Source organism: Apteryx mantelli, chromosome 13 (genome assembly GCF_036417845.1).
Source record: "Apteryx mantelli isolate bAptMan1 chromosome 13, bAptMan1.hap1, whole genome shotgun sequence".
NCBI lineage: Eukaryota > Metazoa > Chordata > Aves > Apterygiformes > Apterygidae > Apteryx > Apteryx mantelli.
In genome coordinates, this window is record NC_089990.1 from 3,687,944 (window position 1) to 3,706,542 (window position 18,599).

The 18,599-nt window shown below is 49.3% G+C and overlaps 2 protein-coding genes across 6 annotated transcripts; one reads left to right on the plus strand and one right to left on the minus strand.

Moving 5' to 3' along the window:
* Positions 1 to 302: 302 nt before the first annotated feature.
* Positions 303 to 11,945, minus strand: LOC106482677 (mature T cell proliferation 1). Of its 5 annotated transcripts, none has more exons than XM_067303914.1 (5): positions 7,107 to 7,312; positions 6,846 to 6,897; positions 6,582 to 6,764; positions 5,471 to 5,538; positions 303 to 1,792 (listed from the first exon to the last, which is right to left on the minus strand). In XM_067303914.1, exons 4-5 carry the CDS (start codon positions 5,526 to 5,528, stop codon positions 1,623 to 1,625), a joined length of 228 nt encoding a protein of 75 aa, XP_067160015.1. In that variant the 5' UTR covers positions 5,529 to 5,538; positions 6,582 to 6,764; positions 6,846 to 6,897; positions 7,107 to 7,312; the 3' UTR covers positions 303 to 1,622. The 5 variants fall into 5 exon arrangements, 4 of the variants coding, with proteins under 4 accessions (XP_067160015.1, XP_067160017.1, XP_067160016.1 ...); XR_010885485.1 differs by lacking the exon at positions 5,471 to 5,538 and adding an exon at positions 7,323 to 9,900 and having other exon boundaries at positions 1,763 to 1,792; positions 7,051 to 7,221; XM_067303916.1 differs by lacking the exons at positions 6,582 to 6,764; positions 6,846 to 6,897; positions 7,107 to 7,312 and adding exons at positions 10,850 to 10,905; positions 11,919 to 11,945.
* Positions 11,946 to 12,330: 385 nt separating this feature from the next.
* On the plus strand, positions 12,331 to 18,501 carry BRCC3 (BRCA1/BRCA2-containing complex subunit 3). Its single transcript, XM_067303918.1, has 8 exons — positions 12,331 to 12,461; positions 12,733 to 12,852; positions 13,562 to 13,649; positions 14,567 to 14,655; positions 15,333 to 15,388; positions 16,022 to 16,153; positions 16,768 to 16,811; positions 17,765 to 18,501. Exons 1-8 carry the CDS (start codon positions 12,357 to 12,359, stop codon positions 17,914 to 17,916), a joined length of 786 nt encoding a protein of 261 aa, XP_067160019.1. The 5' UTR covers positions 12,331 to 12,356; the 3' UTR covers positions 17,917 to 18,501.
* The last annotated feature ends 98 nt before the right edge of the window (positions 18,502 to 18,599 follow it).

An 18,599-nucleotide genomic window follows, 5' to 3' on the forward strand; every position in this document is an offset into this window, starting at 1 on the left:
AAGGAAACGTGAGCTTCTCGTCAGGTGTCTGAGCTGCCTCACTGCCTTGCTGTCGTTCTCCCTGCTCTTCAAGAATACTAAAAACCCTCTTTTGTCTTAGGGTTTTTCTGGGCGGGAAGGGAAGGCTAGCTCTGAATTATTCTGATCCTGAGCCCTGGATATAAAAATATCAAGCAGCTTCTATTTAAACATGGTGTTGTCATATGCAGCCCTGGACTGTGAACGGCAGCCAAGCTGCCTGGCTCTCTCCAGCTATGTTGCATTCTCAACAAACAACCAAACTGAGACTGCAATTTGTTCCAGTCATTTATTTGTATCATGGTATTTCAGAGCAGTGAATACAGATGGTTTGCTCTTCTAGGCTTCAATACACTCATCTATTGTGCCTAGACTACAGTGGTCTGTTTATAGAAGCTGTATTTAATAATTAAGTTGTACTTGATCACAGCACAAAAGTCCTTTACGGCTAGATCTAATGACAGAGTTAGGAGCCTAGTGGGTTCGAAGTCTGATATTGAGGTGTCTGGGCCCTGTTATGGACTTGGCACCCACTGAGGTGCCTGGACTCCTGCTACAGTGGACGGAGAGACTTAGGCAGCTCTGAAGGGTGATGCAGGAACCTGTCTACCAAGCTCTGCCTACAGGTCACAGGAAATTCTGCTGCACGGGTGAGAGCATCTGAAAAGCCATCTCGCCCTGGGGTCCAGACACAGCATGCCTGCAAGTGAGAGTCTGGATGCTCTGTGGAAAGTGGGTGCCTATACCTTGCTCAGTGAGGGCACCTAAATCAGTTCTTGGATCTAGCCCAGGGCTTTGTGACAGGCCTCTGGGTACCAGAGCATTGCGTTATGCTGGGTTCATAACATATTGCTTAAAGGTGTTCAGTTATACATAACAAATTTATAAATTTTTTTATATCAACAGTCAGATTTTTCCAAATGAATATTGCTCTTTTAAAAATCCTATTCCTGTAGCAATCCCTGAAATAATGTTCCTGTAACATCTTTATTGTCATGCAAATAGCAGCGTGTAGGCAATCCCAATATAAAGTAATCAAAACTCTATCCAGTGGGAAGGTGAGGCACTTAGGCAAAGTGACTTGCAGTCACTCAGGATCTACATCAGAACTGGGAACAAACCCCAGATCTGACTCCCGTTCTTGAGCTTGAACCAGTGGACAGGTGAATGTTGTCTGAAACTACTGCAGGATGACAGCATTACCTTTGCTGTGTCAAGATGGTCGTTTCATGTGTCACATTTAAACTCACTCTTTTGAGCTTATTTCCTGTACCTCCCACTCCAGAAGCCAGAATGAACTTGGTTCCACCCCTGCATTTGGATACCGAGGACGGATTAGAGTAGGGTAAGCATTCTAAAAACATCAAATTGACTTTTCACAGACACAGGTGCAATGCTAAGACAATGTAGATGATGTTTTGGTACAGCAAGTAAAGTCTGTTAACCAGGCCATCTGTTGGTACTGCGTTTTACTTTTTGGTGCACGGGATGGTGTGTTCTAGGAGCGATCTGGCTTTCCTGAAAGTCTAGAGAAGGACTGAAAAAAGCACATACGAGCTCTGCAGGTGAGTCCGTGCTCCGGCACCTGCTGGAGCTGCAGTGTGTTACTGAGGTGGTGGTGGGATTCCTTTCGAAGCAGCCTTAAACTTTTCTCTCTCTCTTTCTTCTTTCTCAAACCCTGAGCAGCAGACGGATCTGCCCTTGGGGTACCGGGCACAGCACTTCCGCATCTCCCGAAGCACAGCTTCGCACTTAGACTCCACGTAGTTGTTCGCTGGAAAATAAAATAAAAAGAAGAAGGGTGACACTAAGTTTGCGCTGCGGAGCAAGTTTTGTCCCCAGAGGGGACACATCTAGCCCAGCCCTTCAAGCACTGCACAGCGTGCTTCGCTGAAAAGCCAGAGCTGCTTGCAGACATTTCATCGCTTCCCCTGCTCTACAGAAACTCTCATTAGTTGCATTTGTCTAAAGCCACACCAAGCCAGCCTTGCTGTTGTCGCTGGGAGCACCGTCAGTCCCCTAGTTCTGTAGCTATCGCATGTCGCTACAGTAGGAATGAAGTTTCCCTCGTCGCTGCCCTTCGATCCCTGCCTTCTTTAGCCTTTTACACTGAATCTTGTGATCCTTGTTCTCAAGCCCAAGTGCCATGTTACTATAAGGTTTGCAGCTGATACAAGAGCATCCAAAGAGGACTTGCTATAAGTATGGACGTGTGCACGCTTCATCGCCGTGGGGTTTGTAAAAGGAAGGAGAGAAGCATGACTGAAAGCACCCCTCCAGTGGCCCGTAATTTTGGGGGAGTAAGGATGCAGTTTTGCAAAGTAATCCGAGCTTCCCACCGCAACACAGCATGCTAGCAGGAACGCTTATCCAGGTGCCTGCAGCTGAATCCAAGCTGCATGGAGCCAGGGGGTGACCACCTTCCATGCACAGGTCCCACCTCTAGCTTGGGAGGTCCTCAAGCTGAATAATTTACTTGTCCTCCTCTCCATCTGCCCTAGGTTCCTGCTCTCAGGCGCTGTTGGCGACGGGGCACTGGGTGAAACGAGCTGCTGGGATGACTGGGCGCGGGCAGGGCTCTTTGTCTAAGGATGCCCCCGCGCCCGTCCCTCTGCTGCCGCCGCGCTGCCTTTGCTTCAGGCTCTGAGCGACTTCAGCTGCCCCGGCAGGGTCGGCATCCCTTCTGCCCCAGCTCTGCGCTTGCTGCCGCCGTGCTCGGCAGCGTGGCTGCGTGACGCGCTGCGTCCCACAGTGCTTTGCAGGCCGGCCACCGGGCCGGCGGAGGGGAGACCCCGGCTCCGCCAGCCGCCTGCAGCTGGTGCCTCAAAGGAGCAGCTACCTGCCTGCCTGCCTGCCTGCCTGCCTGCCGAGCGGTGTGGCGCGCGTGGAGCTGCCTACCGCTGCCGCGGGCGAGCGGCGCGAGCGCTGCGCTGCTGCACGTGCTGCCACCGCACCCCCCCCCCCGCTTCATACAGGCCGGCACAACAGCCAACCCGGCGTGGGACAAAGCTAGCGTCCACTGGAGATCCCAGCAAGAGCCAGCGAAAGCGTTCCAGTTAACGAGCCAGCCAGCCAGGTCCCGTCTCTGGGCTATGAATTCCCTGACTGAGTTTGTGAGTGATGTGTGATGAAAACATAGAGGTCACCCCTGAGAAAAAAAGCCTGTGGTGATGCTACTGTTTGCACCAGCTGGCAGCTTGAGTCTGCCCAGTGATCCCAAACGAGAGGTTTTGCAGGCCTGACTGGCCACTGTCATCTCCAGCTTGCTCTCAACGTCTTACTGTAGAGCAGCTTCAGACACGGTGACCAGCTGCTCCAAAGCTTTGCCTCTCCCAGGCCTTAGGAAACCAAGACTAACAAATCCCGGTAGCTTGGGAAAGATACTTTCAGCTCCAAGCCTCTGCTGGGCTCCCCTGGGTTAGAAGAGAAGGGAGTTGACAGCCTGGAAGGCAGGTCAGGCCCTTGGGAAAGTCAGCTAACCTCTCCCTACCATAGTGGTCCCATGAGGGGTGCTCCAAGGGCTCTCTCAACTGCTGCTGTGCCTGTGCGGGCTTGTTCCTAGAACTACTGCTACGTACAGGCACACCCTGCTATCCATCGAGGCTGCGTTCCTGAAAAGCACAACGGTTAGTCGTACGACGGACAGCAAAACACGAAGCGCTTTGCAGCGGGCATTCAGCCTCCCAGAGGAAGCAGCCGCGACCTGTTAGCACCACGACCCTCTCCGAAGCGGCAGCCTTTGAAAAGGCAGCATCTCCCCAAGGTCCTGCTCCTGGCCCTCCATCCGCCACACTGCATACGTTGTCCCTGGGCATTGGTCCGTTAAGTCTCCGTACCCATCCCTATTATTTCCATCCTCTAGTACATTAATTCTTACAGGAAAAATTGCTTCGCTGTCTGTCAAACTCAGCAGTTTCATCTGTACAGCTCCATAACAGGATAATATAGGGTCAACAACACAACTCCAAAACGATAGCTAGAGAAGTGGCGGACAGCGGGGTGTGTGCGTAGCAGAGTAAAAGCGCTTCTGTGCTAACATTTAAGCATTCGAATCAAATCTGTACACATAGCTACACCAGTAAAACATTTGGAATAACTTCCACGAATGCTATGAAAATAACACTGCCACAGATGGGACCAAAACGGGTTCAACCATTAGCTTTTAAGTGAAGTTACTATGGGGAGAGAAGTCAGCCAGCCCTTCCCATGAGAATGCTCCAAATTTCAAGAGCCATGGCAAAGCAGGCATTATTTCCACAGACTTTGGGGGCGTGGAGAGCGATTTGTTTGAGCCCTTGCCTCAAGCTGATCACAGCTTCCAAAAAAAAAAACAATCCTGGGAAAGACAGACATCTACCAAAACCTGACTGTGGCTTTTCCCTCATTCTTCCAGATGCTTTTCCTCCTCTGCTCTTCCCCAGCCTATCAGGCTGTTGCGTTACCTGCACAGATCGCAACCATTACGTTTGCCGAGGGTTGCAGAGCTGTCGCGCGACTTCCCCAGCAGGACTTCACCCACGCATTACGTGCTAGCTAACCCACTTGTAGTCGGCACAGAAACTAAAAGCAGACATGAATTTCTGCGGAAGTGGCCCGGCTGCTTTTAGCGGGGTGTCACTAGCCTCCCCTCTCTCGTCACCCCTGAGCTAACGCCCCGAGTTATTGTCACCCGCAGCTCAGAGCACGCTGGCTACGGGCTCAGGCAGGCGAGTTAGGAGGAATGCTCTGCCACGCTGCCCAGCTGCTTTGGCACAGAGGAAGGCTTTCTCTTATTCATTTCCTACAGCAAGTTCTTTTCCAGGAAGCAAGGAATTTTTGTTTATATATTTCTCCTCTCTGAGTAACAAGCCTGCTCTCCCCAACTCAGGCTACTAGAAGCTTTCTGCCAAACAACACTATCACATAATCTCCCTCTCCCCTACAAATACCTAGCTAAGCTAATACAAAACAGCTGTTAAAGTTCTCCAGAAGACATCAAACTATATCAGATCTGAGACCAGCTCACATAGACCTAATCCATTTACTGACAGACATCCAAGTCCGACCTGCTCTTGAGAGACCCCCTAGAGCCAGAGGCGCTGCAGTCTTCCCATACAAGTCACCCAATACTGCACTACCCACTCTGTAAGAGAGCTTACTATAAGGTTTAACTCTCCCTGCCTGCAGCTTAGTCCCAAGACTCCCAGGCGCTGACCACAGCATGGAGAAGACTTTGTCAGAAATAGCACATCACTGTTACGAACACTTTTGTGTTGTACTAATGGTGTCTTGTTATTCAAAATCAAACACAAGGAAAAGCTATGAAAACAAGACATTGTTTGCTTTGCAACCAGGTCACACTAATGGCCTTGCTTTCTTCCGTCTCAAGGTGAAAGGAGAACAGGGTTAATTTAAAAGAGAAAAGCTCCACCAAAAAATCAAGACACCAAAAAGACAAAATGACACTTGGTACCTTGCAAGCATTTCTGTATTTCACAGGCTTGTTTCTGGCAGGGATCCTTCTGGGACATGGTCAGAGAACTAAAATGATAGGAAAATGTTACTGTAGAAACAATGTGCTTTTTTCTGGTAGGGGGCAAGGCATTCCCTTAAAACCAAGACTTCTAAAGAGCTCCCAATTTCCCTCTCTAGCGCAGTACGATGGGCCACAGCTCAGCGAACACCTACTGCTGCTTGCATACGATTGCCAACCTACACAAGACTTCCTCAACCTCCCAATGCACACACAAAATCTTCACAGCACACCTCGCCCAGGCAGCAACTTGTTAGATGCCTCAGTACTGAACAGCTCTGTGTCTGGCTAGAGGATGAGAACGCGGATAACGAATACGGAGAATTTTCATGTTGCTAATTTTGAATACCTTTTTCTTTCTTTTTTTCCTGGTCAAAATGTGTGCTTTTCCACTTAGAAACACAGAATTCCCTTCTCTGAACAAAGACTCAAATGAATATAGATATATTTTTTTGATAGTTCTATGCCTCCAAACCTGATACTAAAACATGTATTTGAGTAAAGGCCTTCCCTGTGAGCTCTATATAACCAGGAGTTTGGTGTTTGTCATACAACTGCATCTGGAGGAGGAATTAAAAAAAAAAAAAAACAGTTGTGTATGTCCTGTAAAAATTATGAGGGTTTGTTTTGTTTTGTTTTTAGAAAACCTCTTGGAAAGCTCCCAAAAGAAACATATCGGAGGAAAGCTCCATCACATTCACATCACTGTAAAGCAGGATTCCAGACACTCAGTTTGACTTTCTGCAGCTGTGACGCCTGCAACTGTGATCTCTCCCAAGAGATCAAAAGACGAGCAAAAGCTGGTGGGACCAGCAGTTGGATGGGAGACCTCTACGGAAAGCGCTGCTGTTACAGAAAGTGGTGCTGGGACATCAGCTCCCTCTGAGACACTCTTCAGCCCCTGCCCCTGCCCAGCGCTACGGAGCTGCTGCCCTTCAAGCTTCTGTCCGTGCTTGGACTTGCGCTATCCCACAGCACGTCTCAACACAGCTAAGGCATTATCTGCAGCATCCTGGCCAAACTCCGCTCGGGGCGATCATATTCTGCCTACCTAGAACTCCCCCTGACGTTTCAATTGGGCACGATACTCTTCTTCACTGCCTGTCCTAAACTCTTGTGTGATGTTGCTGTGTGTTGTTTAACTGCTTCCACCTCAGAGGTGGCTGCATTTCAGTGGAGAGAGAATCATTTATTGTACAAAACATACAAGGACATCTTCCTAGAGCCACTGCTCCTGAAAGACAAAAAGTCACATTAAAGAATGACCAGGAATAAACAGAGCACAGTACAAAAGCAGGGTAACAGCTACACGTACCAGATTAATCACCAGGCACGAGTTTAAGCAGCAGTTCTTCAACACCACCAAGCTGTAAGCGACAAGGAAAAGTTCAATACGTCTACAGTTACCCTGGCTGAGCTAATGGACTTCAGTAAAATAACAGTCCTTTGCCGTCCCTCAGGGAGCTCAAATGACTTCACAAACAGGAATGACTATGGTCTAACGTCGCCACCATCCTTACCATGAGATGGTGCTCTATCTCCCAAACGCGAGAGTTACTATCCCTGTACTGCTCACCCTGGGACAGCTGCCACATATGAGGCAGCCGGGATGGGGGGAGCTGGCTGGGTCGCAGCGCCTCACCCAGGGGAACCTGAACTCTTTGGATCCGGGCCCTCAGCATACCTTCCTCCTGGGGGAGAGCAACAGAAAGAGCAGGCAGTTACCGGCAAGGCAGCAGAGGCACCTGCATTATCAAAGCTACAATCACTGGGAAGCTCAAAGGACACTTGCCTCTTCCGCAGCCACGAGCCACGTTTTGCGGTGCTCATCGCAGTAAACACCTACGCGTCGCACCCACAGCCGGACAGGAGGAGCGCCAGCGTGCCCTCCTTCTGCCATTCCCTCAGTTACGTCCCGGTGCTCCCGTTAGGTGTACGGCATCAACACGCACGGTGCGCGCATGGTCTCCTTAGCTCTGAATACATTCGCGGAGAAAGCTCTCAGCTCGGAAAGGCACCTTTGGGCGGTGTCTGACTTACTGTATGAGGTGCTATTTGCTGAAATGTCCCTAACAGTCAATTTGGGAAGCTAAGGTGGTGCCTAAGCGAACGGAAATGTCATGACAAGTTGCACGCCGGGACGTGCGTGCTGTATGGCATTTGTAAGGCATTTTGGGACAAAAGGTGCTAAGGTACACTGTTAAACCCTGTGAATATTGGCTTTGCTTATTCCACTAACAGTTCTATTAACAGTCTTTGTGTAAAATGGGGGGGGGAAAAAAAGAAGAGAGAAAAAAAGTGATTTATGTGAGACTTCCGTGGCTAGTGATGGTCTAAATCCCAAAAGCGAAACTTGTGGACAACAGGTGAAATTAGCCTAACGGGAACGAAGGTCATTCTGGAGATAAAGCATAAGACTCCACACGCACGAGTTTCTCGTATTTGGAGCTTGCAGAGCTGTCATTGTGAAGGGTCCTTCATCTCATCTCTTTTAAGAGGACGGCAGAATTGTCCGTTCACGTACAAGCTTCTTGTGAATAGCTCTCGTTACTTTGCGGAGTTCCGATTTTAGCTGCTTACTAAGAGCCACTGATACCAGCAGGGACAAAGGAATTTTAGACATTGAGACGGTTCTTCCTACTAGAATTTTTGTTTAACAGCACGTTTATCTGTATATCGGTTAGATCAAGCTGAGCCATTAGCAAATGAAGGGCAGGGAAAATGATTCTCTCTTTGAACCCTAGAAGAGGTAATCAAAATGGTACAGACAGTCTTCATTCTTTATCTAGGTTTAAAGTAGAACAGAATTAAGCTGTAATACGTATAACATCTTCCTGCTATGAAGCAGTTGCAATATTCCTATCCCAGTGAAACACAGTGATCTTCTCCTGAAAACTTGTGAAGTTATAAGGCAGATTTCAGACAGAAGTAAGAAAATCTGGGTACAAAATAAAGTAGGGAAGGTCAGGGAGAGAAAAAATTGTTAAACATCGGGGTACATATAATAGGAAATACATTTCCATGTAGCCTTCTATATCTTACATCAGAGTTTCTCTACCTTTTTTCCAATCAAAAGATCACTCAGCCTTTTTGAAAACTAAACACCAACCACGGATCAGCCTGAACGGCACAGTCACAGTATCTTAATTTATAAGCAAAGAAAAATTTGAATGTTCTTTTATTATTTCTTTTTCTCCCATTCTGTTTGTTTCCTTGCTTGATGTATGGGAATGCGTACACGTGCAATAAGAAAGTACAACTGTTCTGAAGACATCCTGTGATGTCTTATGAACTGCAATGGTTCACAGCCGCAGACTGGGAAACATTGCCACAGCCGCTCCAAGCAACGCGCCAGCAGTTGGATCACTGGCATTTAAAGGAATGCAACAGCAAACCGACTAGCCTCGCAGGGCCTTCAGGAGGGAGTTGTGAAGTTAAAGTGACATTTCTCTAAATCCCATTCACTCTGCTTTATCCTAAATCGCTTCACAAATTTAAGCCCATGTGCGAAGATTATTTTGCCCAGCAGTGAAATGCAGCAATAACCACTGCTCAGTTTCAGTCAGCAGAATGTAATTACCCAGGTTGGAATTTGGCCAGGATACTCTCCTACTCTGTGGTAAAATGCCAAAAGCCCCATCATGACCAAAAACGCTCAAGAATTCGCTTTCACACCCTGTTCAAAGCTGGAATTTCTATAGCTCATCATCCCCAGAACCAGGAGACATTTTCAGCTTAATACTGACTTCAGTACTGGAAAAATATTAATCAGTAAGTGAACACCACTATTTCCTACAGCAACTAAACTTTCCTGGAAGGTCTCCTATCCAAGTACTAACCTTGTTCAACGCTGTTCTTGCTGAACTACAGATAGGAGGACTAAAGTACAATATACGTATTTGTATTTATTGTGTGTGAACATGGTAGTAATGCTAGGTACTGGATTGACAGAACAAGGTCTCATGCAGAGGACACTGTGCAGAATGGGCAGCAGTTAACATGTGCTTTTGCTCTTTGTCCGACTAATTTGTCCCAAACTTCCTCCAAACTCCATGGCTCAGAGTTCAGTTGCCAAAGTTCAAAGGCCCAGTCTGGCCTCTCTTTTCTCCAGTCTCTGAGACTATTATGCAAGAATCCAGTTAGTGCCATGAATAAAATCTTGAGGTCAGGCAAAACCGTCAATTGGGTTTGAAGCGAGACAGATTTGTCTCTAGTATTCAAAACATACAAGAGAAGCAGAGAGGATTCGAAAAAGCATGCGCTTAGACATTTGCACCTAAAACCTTAAAAAGGGAAAAACATATGCAACACCTATTTTTGCTGACTTTATAAGGAAATCAAACAAGAGCCTGGAGGAAGAAATGGTTGAAAGGAAAAATAAGCTTACTTATATTTAAAATAAATAGTAAAAACTGTTCCTTACATTAAGTTTGCTCCACAATCTATGCCAAAAGACCCAAGCCAACAAACAACAATCCAGCTTAATTTTGCAGGACTGCAGTGTCATCCTATGACACTGATTTCAGTGTTCACATCAATACAACTGCAGAAGACTGAGCTGTTTAAGGTCCTGAGGGGGGAAGATTTAAAGCCCAGGCCCCACTGACATCAACAGGACTTGCAGGTTTCTGTCTATCTCAGCAGCAGGCCTTGGAAGTTTAATATTGTTCTGGGACACGGGTGGATTTCTGAGCCACACAGTACGTGAACCAGCATGAAGATGGCCGGGAGGAGGACTGCATCTTGTAATGAAGACAATTTACTTGCTTTTAAAGCATTAGACATTACATTAAAATACTTCACCGAAACAATGAAAGGAAGCTCCATTCCCAGAGCCGGAGCTCAGCATGCTGAACAAACGCCCCCTTTATTACCTGCTATTTTAAATGGGGACTGGGTCAGATTGTTAGAAGAGTTCAGCTGCCACTTAGTTACCAAGGAAAAAAGCGATGCTGAAGCTGAGCGAATTGGGCACGGTATTATGCTAGCACAGCTACAAGGCTTCTGGACCAAAGCTGGCTCAAATCTGACCAGTTTGGCCTTCTGGTGGAGAGAGCGTGCAGCTGCCTGCGCAGCTCCGTGTGCACAGCCTTCGGGGAGCTAAATGGGAGCTGAGCTTTCCTGAAAATCCCAGTCTGCATCTTACAAAGAGTCAGGGAATCAGATGAGCTGTCCGCTGCTGTAAGAGCATGTTGACTCACTCTAAAGCTTCTTCTCTGGGTTTTGGACTCTACTCTGCCCAGAGCACTCGCCCCCAGCAAGCCTCCACGACTCAACTCTCCACTCTGCCCAGCCTACTGAGGGGTAGCAGATGCTCACCGACCAGCCGGGGCTGTCCAGCAGCTAGGGGAGGGAAGGTCTAGCTTTGGTGGGATCTAAAGAAACAGGAAAACAAAAAGAGAAGGAGGGAGTACGGGGTGGGGAGCCCGGGTGAAAGAAGGGAAGGAGGAGAAAGGGGTGTGGGGGCCAGAGTGAGAGAAGGGCCGGCCGAGGAGGGGGCGCAGGAGCCGGGCTCTGGGAGGGCTGGTTGGGGAGGGGGCGCGGGAGCCGGGCCTGGGGAGCGGAGAGGGAGCTGGGGCAAGCAAAGAGGCAGTGGAGAAGGGGGTGTGAGGGCCAGGCCCGGGAAGGGGGTGTGCGAGCCGGGGCCGCGGAGGGGGTGTGTGAGCCGGGGCCCGGGCAGGGGGTATGGGGCCGGGCCTGGGCCTGGGCCCGGGCACGGGGTGTGGGGCCGGGCAGGGGGTGTGCGGCTGTTGCCGGGCCCTGGCGGGGGGCGTGGGGCTGGGAAGGGGGCTGAAGCCGGGCCCGGGAAGGGGGTGTGGGGCTGTTGCCGGGCCCTGGCAGGGGCTGTGGGGCTGGGAAGGGGGCGTGGGGCCGGGCCCGGGAAGGGGGTGTGGGGCCGGGAAGGGGGTGTGGGGCTGTTGCCAGGCCCTGGCAGGGGGTGTGGGGCTGGGAAGGGGGTGTGGGGCCGGGCAGGGGGTGTGGGGCTGTTGCCGGGCCCTGGCAGGGGCTGTGGGGCTGGGAAGGGGGCGTGGGGCTGTTGCCAGGCCCTGGCAGGGGGTGTGGGGCTGGGAAGGGGGTGTGGGGCCGGGCCCGGGAAAGGGTGTGGGGCTGGGAAGGGGGCGTGGGGCTGGGGCCGGGCCCGGAAAGGCAGCGGGGAAGCCGGCACCGGCGCTGCCGGCGGGGAGGGGGCGCAGCGCGTCTCCATGGCAACCGCCTCCCCCCCGGTCCGGGCCTGCGGGGCGCGGCGGCGGCGGCGGCGGCGGCGGCTGCCCCGGCGCGGCCCAGCCCAGCGCGGCCCGGCCCTGCCCGGCCAGCAGCCCCTCGGCGCGACACGGCGCCGGGAGGGACCGGGCCGCGCCGGGCCCGCGGCCGCCGCCCCGTGACCTACCTGCAGCCCCCACGCAGGTGACAGCCACCGCCGTGTGCACCGGCCAAAGCCTTCCCCCCGCCCGGCCTCCCTCCCGCGCCCCCCCCCGGCTCCCCCCGCCGGCTCGCGGGCCCCAATAGCCGGCGCGCCGCGGAGCCCCTCCCCGCCCCGGCCCGCCCCGCTCCGCCGCCCGGGCCGCCCCCGCCCTCCCGCCGCGGGGGACCGGCCGGCGCCCGCGGAACCAACGGGCCGCCGCTCGCGTGGGCGACACGGCGCTTCCGTCGCGCGGGACCGCCCGCCTCTCCGGAAGCCGGCCTGCCCCTCGGCGGCGGCGATTGGCTGGCGGCGTGGCGGCGCTGCGCTGCCATTGGCCCTTCCCGCCGAGGGCGGGGTGAGCCGGGGCGTTGCTCCGCCCATTTCCGGGCGAGGCGGGGAAGAAGGCCGGGCGGTGGCGCCAAGATGGCGGTGCAGGCCGTGCACTTGGAGGCCGACGCCTTCCTCGTGTGCCTCAACCACGCGCTGAGCACCGAGAAGGAGGAGGTCATGGGGCTCTGCATCGGCGAGGTACCGGCGCCGCGCGCGCGCTGCGGAGGGGGGAGCGCGGCCCGGCCTGAAGCGGCTGGAGCACAGGGCCGCTCCGTCAGTGCGGGCTGGCGCCGCTGGCCGCTGCGGCAGTAAGAGCTGAATCGGGGAGACTCGCCGCCCCCCCGGGCTGGCTGTGTTTTGATGCGTGCTTCTTCTCTACTGAAAATACAACGGCAGATTTTCCCTTGAGGGGGCTGTTTCTTTAGCAGAGAAGCAATTGATTTTTTTTTCTTTTTGCTTTTATCGCTAGGTCGATACCAGCAGAATTGTCCACATCCATTCTGTGATCATCTTGCGCCGCTCTGATAAGAGGAAAGACCGTGTGGAAATCTCTCCAGAGCAGCTTTCAGCTGCTTCTACTGAAGCAGAGATATCCTTTCCCAGAGACCACAGCAAGCTTACCAGCCCAGTGGTTTAGTTCAGACCTCTTTTTGCGTGCAGTTGTTTAAGACTTATTCTAGTTTGCCCAGAGTTGTCAGCTGCTTCCCTCCTGCAGTTCAGATTAGGAGGCCGGGCTGGCAGTCACCATTCTCTGGAGTCTATGTTGGCTCCAGCATTTGCAGTGGAGTTGTGTAATAACTAATTATTGTAATTGACTAATTTTTTTTAATTATAAATAAAGCTCTAAATTACACTTTTAATGGGATAGGAGTCCAGTTTACAGATGCAAGTTCTTTTGTATTTCCAGTTAGCAACAACTAATAAATACAGCAAGGAAACTTAGTAGAAAGTAAAAGGTTAACAAGTCTGTTTCCAAGGGTGGTACGTTATAGGGTTTTTTCCCTGCATAACCTTAAGGATGCTGTGTTGGACAGCTTACTTAATTGTCACTTCTTTCCACCTGCAGACAAAATCCATTTTGTTTCTGCTCAACCACAAGGCTATTCTACTGATGATGGGAAAGAGGCTTCCATCGGTTTCCTGCTAGGTGTCTTGTCACTCCTCTAAAGTGATCTGAAGTCATGTTGAGTCTTGGGGAAACTTTTTTTTTATAGTCTCTCCTGTATTTTCTGTTTTGCTTGTACAAAGAATTTCTTCCCTTTGCTCTGTTAGTTTCAGAAGGACCTTGACTGACACACAGGTTGGCTGAAATGACGGGACGTCCCATGAGAGTTGTGGGCTGGTATCACTCTCATCCTCATATCACTGTCTGGCCATCGCATGTGGGTAAGAGAATGAAAACATACTGCTCTGTCTGAAAACATACAGCTTGCTATCTGCATTACTCAAAATTTACTGGATTTTGAATCTGCGCTTCACAACTATCGAAGTTGCAGCGTTCCCTGGGTTAGTGATGTGGGTTGATTCTCCTTGTAGGACATGGCTGCTCGGCCTTCCTGGCTCTGCGAGCTTTGTCCTGAGGTCCTCATTAGCCCAGGAACCACCACACATGCTTAGCAGACCTGTAGGGAAGGATAATTCCTGGAATGGTTCACGGGTAGGAGATGCCGGTTTCCCAGAGGGCCTCTATAGGATGAGATTGTCTTGAAGGGCTTTGGGAAATAGCCACGCTCCCGTTTGTGGGATGTAACCGCAGCACAGGAGCTGTGCTTCAGACTGCACACGGCTCAATAGCCGCAGATTAGCCGTCGTGATTGCTACTGTTCTTCCAGACAAATAGAGCTGCAAACGGGGCGTGGGGAATGACAAAAGAGCTGTGGGAATGATAGTCCCACTGTTGTTCTTTGACAGCTGTGTTGATGCAAAAATGTCTTTCAAAGAACCATGCGAGTAGTTTACATGCATTGGATGTGCGTGGCTGTATGGCTGATCTACAGCTCCAGGCTGATGCTAAGATTTATTTTTTTTTTTCCTCCCTTTTTCCTCCCCTCTCATCTTATTTGCTGTTTAGTTCTATTTTTAAGTTGGATCAAGACGTTTCCACGTTCTGTGGGAAAAGGCTGCTTTCCTTTAAAGCAGGCTGCCTTTTGTTTATCTTTTAACTTAGTGTCCTGAAATTCTTTAAAATAAAGCTTGTGATTGTTACCAAATTTTAGAGCCACCCTTTGAAAGGTAGCAAGTCTTTTCCTCAGTCGTTCAGAAGACTAGTGAAATTCTGTGTTTTGTTTTTTGTCTGTCTGCAGATGTCCGCACTCAAGCTATGTATCAGATGATGGACCAGGGTTTTGTAGGGCTTATTTTCTCCTGTTTCATTGAGGACAAAAACACAAAGGTAGGCAACTTAAAAATGGGGATAAGCCCTTCAGGTACTCGTGAAAATGTCAGCCCCTGGGCAAAACTGAAATCCTGTGTTTGCCCTTGGATGCAACCTGCAGCGAGGGCTGTGCTGTTTGCAGCAAGGTCGAAGCATGGCTAGAATGCTGATGTTTGGGGCATGATCCTGATTCACAGAAAAACAAGTTATTACTCTCTCCTGATCCACAGCCTGGTTCGATAGTCAGTAGAGCTGTGTGGGAATCGGGTTCTGGGACTGAATTGAGATGGCTGACTCAATATATGTGTGCATTGAAAGAATGAATGCCCTTCATCTGTTTGGCAGAACTAGCTTATTTCGTCTTTGTGCCTGGGGCCCCCTGTGCTTTTTCAGAGCACTTAAATTATCTGAGATGCTATTACAGTGTGAGATGAGCTGGCAATAATGTGTCTTGTCTAGGTTTTCCAAAAAGCTGTAAGATTTTTTTCGTAGCTAGCAGGTGTGTCAGTATCTGCTTGTTAATGTTACCAGTCAAAGCAGAAGTTGCTTACTTTTGCAACCTGTTAAAATGCTGTTTGAAAGTATATTCTGCTTCCTGAAAGAATTATGGATTTTAAATGCTTTTTTCTTTTTTTCTTTTTTTCTTTTTTTTCTTCTTCACTATTTGGAATATGACTTTCTGCTGACTCTCTTAGACAGGCAGGATTCTCTACACTTGTTTCCAGTCCATTCAAGCCCAGAAGAGCTCAGAGTAAGTACAGCAGGAGAATACGTCCAGCTTCAGGTTGTATTTGATCTCATCTCTCCTTTTAATAATCAGCTTTGTGGGTTGTCTCAAATGAGTGGCTTCAGGTTCATAGCAAGGAACAAATATTGTATAGACATGTCTAAACAAGATGTCATTACTTCTGCTAATGGAAGCTGCTCGAAGAGAACCTGAACAGTAAGAACTGACTGATTTAGCCTAGATAATTTAGGCACTTAAGACCTGGTGTAAAATGTAGTAGCTTGGGTCTGAATTTGAGTTCTCTCTTTAGTCTGGGCCTGAATCTGTGCTGTAATCTATTGTGCATAGGGCTTACCTCTTGCTTTTAACTCCAGAGTCTTTCCAAAGTGGTATACTCCAGTGGTGTAGTATCCCTGCACTGGGCACGTGCTCCGCATCATACGGTCCGTACCGACAGTCTAGTCACCGTGGGGTTATATCACTAAACTTTGAGACAAGAACGTGGCTGTAAAAGGCTTCCACTTGCCTATCAACACAGGCCCGTGTTCCCGAAGTTAAACCTGTGGTCATGCCATGCACTGGACAGACTGTTGCAAGCTTATTGAAGGCTTTTTTGCTCTGCTGCTTTGAAGTTAATTGCATCTGATACCTTTTTAGATATGAAAGGATTGAAATTCCTATTCATGTTGTCCCCCACGAAACCATTGGGAAAGTGTGCCTGGAATCGGCTGTAGAGCTGCCCAAGATCCTTTGCCAGGAAGAGCAAGATGCCTACAGGAGAATTCACAGGTAAAAACGCTGGGGCTGCACCCCTCTCCAAGACTGTCTTTGCTAACAGGTTCTACAGTGGCTATACTTCAAAGCACCATAGTCTTGGCATGGATGTAAAAATTGAGAAGCATTAGCACTTTATGTGCCTTTGTGGGAGAACTATTTGAATACCTTTATGTTAAGGAGTTCAAGCACTCTCTGCCTTGCACAGTAGCATGACTTGCACGCTATTACACTTAGCTCTTGTGCTACAGGAACTGCTCTTCTGCTGCAACAGAAAAGAGCTAGAGCATGTATGAGCTCGTGGTGGCACTTTAGTGGTGGTGCTGTGTGTGATTGTAACTAGTGTTTAACCAGCGTAAGAATGCTGAGAAGAGCAGCCTGAAAAATGAGCTTAGATGTCAGCTGGGTGGCTCTTCTTGCCTCTGGCACTCAAGAGACTGTGATGTTTTTGTGCAGCCAGTAGCTGGTTTGTTATTCTTGTGAATATACAGGGCTTCCAACAAATAACGAGGTTTAGAAGTACCTGCAGTGTCAGTGACTTGTAGGTAGCTGTTTCTGTAGTTTGGGTTTGTCTAACACATAATTCACTACTCTCTTGTCACCAATCTGCATTCTGTTCATTCTCTTAGCCTCACCCATCTAGACTCCGTAACCAAGATTCATAATGGCTCAGGTAAGGTTTCCTCTCTTGCTGGACAGGGCTCTGTGAGCTGAACCTTAAATAATGGCTGCTTTGGCCCTGCCTGTAGGGGACAATAGACCACAGCTGTAGAACAGCCCTTGTGAGCTGCAGTGCCTGCTTGGTCATAAAGGGTATTTGTAAATAACTATAGAAGTACTTTAATATTTTTTTTATTATTTTTGTTAACCATGAAGTTCATTTCCAATCCCAAACACTTTATAACCTGAAGAACTCCCTGTGACTGTTACCTTGTTAGATAAAGTCTGGAGGAGGGATAGAAATGTAACTAAACACCTTTAAGGCAAAAATCAAGGGTTGTAAAATAACCTAATCCTAGGGGAATCGATGCCATTGTATCCTTTGGATTCCTTAAGGAATTCTTCATTGAATTGTTTAAAAATCACAACAGAACTCTTTTTTTTTTCTTTTTTCACTCTTAAAACAGCAAGGGGTGGTTGTTTTGGTGAGTCTTAAAGCACGTGTACAGATCAGCCAGACACTACTTACTTCTTCTGGTGCTTCACGTATGTTGTGCCCCTATGACATCTTTGCTCTTGCCAGTGAGTTAGACTGGATCCTAATCCCCTTTCTGTTGTAAGATAAATACCTTGTCATCCATCCTTACCTGTTCAGTTGCCGTAGCATTTTTTGCTTCTGCCTATGGAAATGAATTAGCATTGATGATGGCTTATACACAGTTTTCCAGATTCCTTTTGTAGATCTGTCCTCCCTCCCCCAGGGGTCTAAAGGTGAGGTTGAAATAACTTGTTTCCCTCTTTGACAAGCTGCTGATTCTCACTTTCCTGTGGGGATCTCCAGTTGCCCTGGCCAGGATCGTGGAGAGCCTTTTTTTGGCGATCCATAATGCTTTTGGCTTTGGGGTTTTTGTAGCACACTGAGTCATTTGTGTATTTGCGGTGACATTGTGTTCTTGCTCTTTTCAGTGTTCACGAAGAACCTCTGCAGCCAGATGTCTGCCATCAGTGGGCCACTTCTTCAGTGGCTGGAGGACAGACTGGAGCAGAACAAACAGCGGGTGCAGGAGCTGCAGCAGGAGAAGGAGCAGCTTTTGGAGGAACTAGCTGCTTTGGAGTGAAAGAGGAAAGAGACCTTTCTGAAAAGAGACATGAATAAAACTCTACAAGACCTACCTGTGGCTGAAGGGTGGCCCCATATTGCCTTCCGGTGAAGATGCTAGCTGTGCCTCTTGTCTTGCTCCATGCAGCAAAGAGCACTCCTACAGGATAAGGGCTCCCGTCTGCCCCAGCTTGATGGAGAGCAGTGGTGTCTCTCCAAGTGCTCTATGAAGCAGTGCAGTTCTAGCTCAGTGGTAGGGTTAGGCAGCATCTCTTGGTAGAAGAGACTTCAGTTCTGGAGGGTGTGCACCTAGGGAACATGTTGTTTCCCCCTCCCCTATGTTTTGGCAGAAGTCTTACTGCTTTACATGTATGCCAGGAGCCTAGAACAGGAGGATTAGAGGGGAAGGGAGTTAGTCTCTCTGCAGTCATTTCTGATGCTTCCAACTTCTGCCTTCTTTTACTAGCTTCAGTCAACCATGATCTCACATCTAGTGATGTTGTGGATTACAGGTTATCCATCAGACAGGTAAGAGGTGGGAGGGATCTTTGACGTAGGGTCGATGCTCTGTGTACTTCAAACCAAATAAAGAATTCCAAAGCCAGAGCTGTTTAGAGTAGAAATGAAATGGATGCTGCATCAAACAAAGTGTCAGTGCCTGCATTTTTGGATCCTGTGTCTGTTTTCTCCTATTTCTGTATT